At 46.3% G+C, this 7,442-nt stretch overlaps 2 protein-coding genes across 2 annotated transcripts; one reads left to right on the top strand and one right to left on the bottom strand.

Moving 5' to 3' along the window:
* The first annotated feature begins 216 nt into the window (after positions 1-216).
* On the top strand, positions 217-2,003 carry LOC128873477 (tetra-peptide repeat homeobox protein 1-like). The gene is made up of 3 exons (XM_054117082.1): positions 217-228; positions 562-897; positions 1,708-2,003. Exons 1-3 carry the CDS (start codon positions 217-219, stop codon positions 1,984-1,986), a joined length of 627 nt encoding a protein of 208 aa, XP_053973057.1. The 3' UTR covers positions 1,987-2,003.
* Positions 2,004-2,771: 768 nt separating this feature from the next.
* On the bottom strand, positions 2,772-5,404 carry LOC128873306 (zinc finger protein 512B-like). Its single transcript, XM_054116794.1, has 3 exons — positions 5,092-5,404; positions 4,267-4,476; positions 2,772-3,693 (listed from the first exon to the last, which is right to left on the bottom strand). Exons 1-3 carry the CDS (start codon positions 5,101-5,103, stop codon positions 3,259-3,261), a joined length of 657 nt encoding a protein of 218 aa, XP_053972769.1. The 5' UTR covers positions 5,104-5,404; the 3' UTR covers positions 2,772-3,258.
* Positions 5,405-7,442: the final 2,038 nt, after the last annotated feature.

Raw genomic sequence — 7,442 nt, 5'->3', positions numbered from 1 at the left:
GAAAAAGGAGCGCGAAGAGCTTTGCCTTGGAACGCTTTTCGGGGATCCCCTGCACGCTCCCCACGCCCAATTTCTTTTCACCGTTTCTCTGACTCGCCACTGGCCCACCACCTCCGTCCTGTTCAAGGGTTCGTCCCACCGTATAAAAGCAGAGGATCTTCTTGGTATCCCATCAGTCGCAAAACCACGACGCACCAAGCCCAATTCAGCAGCACCATGAACGCCAAGGTGAGCACACGAATTTTCTTGGTCCCGAGCATGCTTCAGCCTCTGCTGAGGATTCCAGGGCCTACCCCTGGAATCGGAGACCGTTTCGATTGCGGAGGGTTGATTCCCTCGAGAGTGGCCTAACCGTTGTAATTCGCTCGTTAGAACGTCGTAGTATTTTATCCTTTGGCAGGAACTTGGTATTCCACTAGCCATTTCAAGCAACCCCTTCATTTATTCGTTTACTTATATTTTCAATTTTTCGTTTAGACTTTTATGCTCTTCAAAATATATTTAACCAGTATTCCATATGTTAATCATTATTTTAACCAAACTTCCATGTCTTCTTTGCAGCTATTCGTCGTCTTCGTCCTGGTAGCGGTGGCCCTGGCGGAGGAGACGAAGCCGGTAACGGAAGAGACGAAGCCGATAACGGAGGAGAAGAAGCCGGAAGCGGACGAGACACCAAAAAGCAAACGAGGAGTCTTCGGACTGGGATATGGTCTGGATAGCGGTATAGGACTGTCGCATGGCTATGGTCTCAATAGCATAGGATTCAATGGATACTCGAGCCTGCCAACCTATGGACTCCGCCATGGTATCTCCACTGTCGTGACCAAGGAAGTAGCTGTTCCTGTACCACACCCAGTAGCTGTTCCCGTCGACAGACACATCGCCGTTCCTGTTAAAGTAAGATCTCTTTAAGTTTATGTTAAATATCGTATTTGAATCTTCGTACCATCGATTGAATTTATTTCTGTTCGCTAATCTGAAAAGTAATTAATGAACTTAAATTTTGTCTAATCGTTAGGTCTAACGAAAGATACAAAGAGTACGAATACGTTCACTAAACAATTTCAATCGCGATTAAATTGTCGTCCAGCCGTGAAATCACCGATGACCTAATCTCCGGATTGCTATTCCCAGACAGTTCCGCGTAGATCCGGAAGATTTGCATACGAAACCAAAATTTGTCTCGCGAACGTAACGAAATCAAGGCTATCGGCTCGATAAAATGAGAGGATCTCGGTCATCGTCCAATCACGCTCTGTTTATCCCGCGATGTCTGCTCGAGTGGCGATCGTCGATCGTTAATTAACGTTTCAATCCGAACGAGCGCTGGGATTTCGTAATTCGGAAACGTTACAGATAACATGGTTGCGTATTAGCTTTCCTGGAAAACATCGTACTCCGTTTAGATCAACTTCCACCGCGATTCTCGCCCGATCGCCGCCGTAAATCGTTGCGATCGGATAAGATGCAATCTGCTAGGTTGAATACTTGATAATTGCAGGGATTGCGTGGTTCTTTGAAATAAATGCATTCATAGGTACTTACTCGTAGTTCTCGACCTTTATATTACGAACCTCGTGAGGGAGGTATACGTGCTACAGATTTTTAGAATAACTCATCAAAAATTCTCCGATAAAAGTGAAAATAAAACGCGAAGACAATACTAACCTACGACACGTATCTAATGGATCGTCTCGTGTTTTTCAGGTTCCAGTCGCAGTCCCAGTCGATCGTCCCTACCCCGTCCATGTACCCAAACCCTACCCAGTGGAGGTGACCAGGAACATCCCAGTCCCCGTCGACAGGCCAGTTCCTTACGCAGTCAACGTTCCCGTCAAGGTTCCAGTGCCAGCCCCATACGCTGTCAGGGTACCCCACCCCGTTCCCGTTCCAATCGTGAAGCACGTCCCGTACCCAGTCGCTCAACCGATCGTTGTCGAGAAACAATCCTTCGGCTGGGCGCCCTCTTACGCTGCTGGATGGTAAACCAACAATCGTCGTGAATCCCGGGGAGCCAGTTTCAATCACATCCCAATGCGAAGCGACATCGTCGGATACCGTTGACAGAGAAAGTACCTGGCCACGAGCCTCCTCGAGGTCGACCAAACGGAAGAACGATCCAGGACGATTTCGAAGGCTCCAGAAGGCAACTGCTGGACATCGATCGCAACCCCACATCGCACAACAACGCCCTCCCCCACTTGTGTTTCTCGTTAATCACGTTTTCGAACAGTTAGTTGATCTCCAATAGCGCGTAGATTGGTTCCCCCAAAGTTAGACCAGGAGACTGATGCGTCCCCCATCTGTCCAACCTCTCCCCGAATCAGGGGATTCGATGGACAATCCCTTGAGAACTGAACGATTTGGATCGAGCGTATTGTGACACACTAGATGTAATTTTGTAATTGTTTAAATCATTTTTTTTTTTTTACGTAAGTCGACGCGCGTCTTACATCACTGAAATAAAGATCTTTTTTCGTACGAAAACCGGTCGACCCTTACTCGCCTTGAAACGATTTTTCAAATTACGAGAGCACGCGGGCCCCGATACTGGAGCAGTGTTGCGTAAACAGTAATCCGCGTTACCTGTCCAGGAATACTGTGTTTTCAGTGTCTGGGAGTTTAAGGAGGAGACGTTTCAACTCGATTCTCCTCTTCGGTGAAAAGTGAAACCACTTATCGTTTACCTCGAATACGCTAACAGTTCGTGGTGTTCTCTTTTTAGCTGATCGACCCGTTACTAGAAAGGATAGCAACAAGCTCGCAGGTTTCATAGTCATCAACGTTTATTTGAAAAATATAGCAGAGAGAAAACAGTAATCAACAAAAACAAATAATAATTACAAACTTAACAAGACAGACTTAACGATACGGAGCGCAAGTAATCAATAAAGGCATCGAATATTTCAAAACACCCTCTTCAACTACCAACTGCTGTTTCTCGTGGCTACAGTCATCGACTGTTACTTACGTTACCGCAACCCATCGAAAGGTACAGATCCACGAGAAAGAAACATCAGTCCTGAAAGTAATCGCGACTCGAATTCTAACGCGTCTTTTTCAGACTCCGCGGGACCTGCCAGCCAGAAAAAACGACCCCACACTTTCCCACATTCTATCCAAGACTGATCTTTCTTTCTACCACAGTACTCCCGTTTATTCGATCACTATTTCTCTTTCCTCTTCACTCGCACCCCTGCAACTTGTACGATTTATGACGTGGTCGTATCTTTCCCAGCGAGCATACAAGGCGACTACTCAATAATGCGCGTTATAGTCGGGCTGAGAAGGCTGGAACTGCTCGTGTCCACCTTGCTGTTGATCGTATCCACCGTGGCCCTGCTCGTTCGCCGTGTAAGAGCTGTAACTCTCCGACTGGTGGCCAACGTGGTCGCTCGACGAGCCGTGGCCGTCACCTCCGCCTCCGCCCTCGAATTCGCTGTGCGCCTGATAAGGTATCGGGTGCGGTACCGGGTAAAAGACGGGCTTGTGCACAGCTACCGGGTGTGGAACAGGAATAGGTTGCGGTATTGGCACCGCTTTGGGCACCACCAACGGCACTTGCTGATGAATCTCGATCGGGACTGGCTTGGGCACCGCGACGGGCAAGTGTTCCTGGACTTTCACTACCTTCGGGTACGGAACTGCGATGGGATGGTTTACTGGCACCGGGACTGGTATGTGATGGGGCACCTGCAAATGAAGAGAAAGGAATTCTAGATCGACTGGTATCAAGATCAACTCTCGTTGGCTTGGGCGGAAAAGGTATCCTCCGTATCCGCGGGCTGAGGGAAAGGGTGGTTCGGAGTCACGTACGTGCGTGTACGTCTTTCAAGTTCTAGGCGATTGTGGTTTCTCGTTGGGAAGCTTCTCGCGTGGCATGACTGAAATTGGCGCGATGTAATTTCAGATTGGATCGCGATCGGGTGCTTTCTATTGCCATGTCGATGCTTGGTCGAGTGTTACTCAGGCCTGACGCAGCAGCATGACGAAGATAATAATTTTCATATTAGGGCTCAGTTAAAACATATGTGCAACAGTACATGATTATATTTCAACGTGAATCTTTTTATAAATAGTAGCTTGGATGTTTCAGTAAATTTCCACTGAAGTTTGAATCTATACGGTTATTTTTCAATAAAGTTAAACAATATCAGACATACCACTCGGTAGGAAAAGTCCATATAAATTAATGGATACTTCATAATATTTCAATTATTTCAGGGAACGAAGAAAGAAGGTTCTTGTTTGGTCGAGAGTACGCACCTTGACTGGATACGGCACCGGAACCTTGATGACTGCGGTCTTGGTGACCTTGATGATTTTCGTGGGTATTTCTTTCAGTTGGACCGATTCAGAGATGAGTTTCGGCTCGCTGCCGTAGCCATGGCCTCCCAAACCTCCCAAACCTCCCAAACCTCCCAAGGAGGAGAAATGAGAGGCCCTCGCGGTGGTCACGGCCAAGGTAAACAATAACTGCAAAGTTGCAATCGCGTGTTAAGGTTATCGAACCCTTGTCGAAACCGTAAGGCGAGATACTAGTCGATTGGAAGCACTCGAAACGCGACAAGAGAGAAATCCTGATTAAAGCCTAGGAACGCGTGACCCAATTTTTTAACGAGGTTTTAATCGAAAGCAAACCGAGTTTCAACTATGTCAAGTGGAAAATATACCTAGTTTTTTTTTCATAATATATATATAAGACAGATCTACACAAGCGATCGATACGCTGAGATTAACTTTCACTCCAAATTTTTTACCACAAACTAGAGCGTTGAATATCGATACCCTGAGGCTACGAGTAGCAATGATTTTCAAAATGCTCTCTCGTGATCGGTACTCTGCGATCGTCATTCTACGTACTCACTTTAAATACGCCCGATCAGGTAGCAAAACATCCCCAAGAAACTACACTTTCCTAAATTCCCTACTTTCTTTCAGAGCCCTCGAGTCACTGACGTAACACCTTCACCATGTTAGAGATTCAGGAAGCGAGAGGAAGCGGAATCTCTTCCGCATCTCGTCGAACGTTCGATGAACCGTCGCTCGATTTCGAGTACTTCCTTTTCAACTCTGTCTAGATGAACTTACTAATCGCAGCATCGTGTTATCCAGTTCACAGGTATAAGCCGATAGGTGTTTGCGATGAGACGAGTCACACTGACAATTGCTGTACCGGCAGTTGCTTATATACGAGGACCTTCACCGTCGCCGATTCACGAAGAAAGCACTCTCTTTCCGACTGGCTTGCGTTCTCCAATCTTGTCTCCGCTTCTCCCTTTTTTTTTCCTCGCTCTTCTCATGGCGAGGGGAGTTCGACGACCGCCGCGAACGTCCGGTCTTCGTCTTCGCGCTCGATTTCAAGTGCAATCGAAGCCGATCCTCTCCGCAGGCGCATCCTCCATCGACTGGTGCTCGCGAGCGGGGAAAATGTTCACCGTTTGGTAACTGACCTCGTCGCGCAGCTTCCCTCGGTAACCATCGAGCGGTTCTTCATTGGTTCGTTCATTGACCCAGATAATCGTGATCAATGAGCTTGTTCGATAAAGGAGAGTGGGCGGGCAGGAGTCTTCTTCAGGAACGCATTCCAATGCAGTCTAGATTTGATGTGTAAGATTCAAAGAAACTTCGTTCAATTTCGTTTTAAAATTTTTATTTGATCGAAATACAGTCAGTCCGATAAGTACCCTTTATGGATATCGAAGAAATTTGTTCAATTTAAATGATTGATTTAATGCTTCCAAATAAATATGTATATGAACAAACTTTGCACATATACATACATGTTTATTCGGAAACATCAAACCTGTCGTTCAATTTGGACAATTTGGACGACAGCAAACATACGTTTCGCGGATCGTGTTCGCTGTGTCACAGCTTCGCGTGCATGTACCTCGCAATCTCAACATGAATAACTAGCCATCAGTGTTTCGAACGTGTAAACACTCGCTGGTCGTAAACGTCAGCCGCGAGATATACGGTATTGCGTAATTGCCGGGATTCCTCGCGACGACACCCCCGTCGCGAGGAAAGCTACCGTTTTTCCCATAACCAGAGAGCCATGTAAACAGGTCAAGTAAGAATTCAATAGCAAATGCTTCGACGAATGCACATCACTCGTTAATCTCCCGTAAGATCACGTTTGACTGCACTTTCACCGATGACAGCGTTGACATCGCTTCCCCTTGACTTCGCAAAGTAACTCACTAGGTTGACCACTGAAAAAGTTGCACTCTAACAAGGCTAATCGCGATGCACGTTCCCTACTTTCAGAATTTGTTGTTTCTAGTCTCTTTGGAGATGTGTTTAGGAATTCTTCTGAGACTACCAAACATTTACTTTAGAGTTTAAACTAGTTGAACATTCGTTACCTTTCCTACGTTGGCCTAAATTATTACGTCATCGTTAATATTTTCGTTGAAAAAAAAAAAGATACTTCTTTACGATAACCACCTAACGTAGTTGAATTTTAGCACGTGAAATGCTTTCACGCGTTATCTCGCGTCGCGCCAAATTCCAGTTCCCTTTCGGATTTTCAGCGGCAGGAGGAAACCGCGATAGGAAATAGCATTTCGTACGTGGCTTCGGCGAACGATTTCCTGGTATGAAAATAGTGAGAGCAATCGACATTCTGAAACGTGAGCTGGCTGGGACGATTCGCGGCTGGGTAGAGGGCGGTGAAAGGATTACCCCGCCGAGACTGAAAGAACGTCCGAAGTAAAAGGACTAATCTGGATCATCTGGGGTCTCGTTCGCACGCACACGCGGGAAAAGACGTCACACTGACGTTCTCTGTAAAAAGAACATTTGCCACGTTCTACGGTCAACGAGGGATTCTGTTATCTCGTCCTTTAATCGAATAGGACAAGGCCTCTTCTCGGAAAGCTCTCTGTCCAAATGTTACTGTATTTGGTCTGAGTTATCAAACACGTGATTATTTTTTGGATCCAAACTCGACGTTCATCCTATACAGAGGATTTTACCTGGATCTGAAACTGTTAACCTTCGAATTGAGTACTTTTTTTTTCCCACCACCTGGCTACTTTATACTTATTCCATTCCATCATATGAGCGAACGTTCGTCACACGTGCCTGCAGTTCACGATTCCTGAAAGGTACCCTTGATTCTCCTCGGCGTGGGTGTGCCAGTTTAAGCAAGCGTAATGGAACGTTTATCCGAGAGCAGAAGTATCGGGTTTAATCGGTGATGGTGAGACGGTCCTCTCGTAAGGGCGATTAAACCGGTTCAGTGAGTCGCAAAGGCGAAAAAGTAATATCATTATTTGCCCAGCCTTCTTTCTCCTCTCACTTTCGATGAAAGCTAGCAACACCGTGCCGAAACATATTTGCGTTAATTGCACAGAACTGGATCGAGACCAGAGGCTGCTTCTTGCAGAACTTACGAGCCATGATATCCTCCTGACTCAGATCTTAGATTGTAA

The sequence above is a fragment of the Hylaeus volcanicus genome, chromosome 3, assembly GCF_026283585.1.
Source record: "Hylaeus volcanicus isolate JK05 chromosome 3, UHH_iyHylVolc1.0_haploid, whole genome shotgun sequence".
In the NCBI taxonomy this organism is placed as follows: Eukaryota; Metazoa; Arthropoda; class Insecta; order Hymenoptera; family Colletidae; genus Hylaeus; species Hylaeus volcanicus.
This window is presented reverse-complemented; position numbering and strand designations above follow the sequence as displayed.

Bases quoted from the DNA above. Each gene is read 5' to 3' on its own strand.
- LOC128873477 (XM_054117082.1), top strand. The intron at 898-1,707 runs GTAAGATCTCTT...CGTGTTTTTCAG, and splicing joins ACATCGCCGTTCCTGTTAAA to GTTCCAGTCGCAGTCCCAGT.
- LOC128873306 (XM_054116794.1), bottom strand. The intron at 3,694-4,266 runs GTGCGTACTCTC...CTTCATTTGCAG, and splicing joins CGGTGCCGTATCCAGTCAAG to GTGCCCCATCACATACCAGT.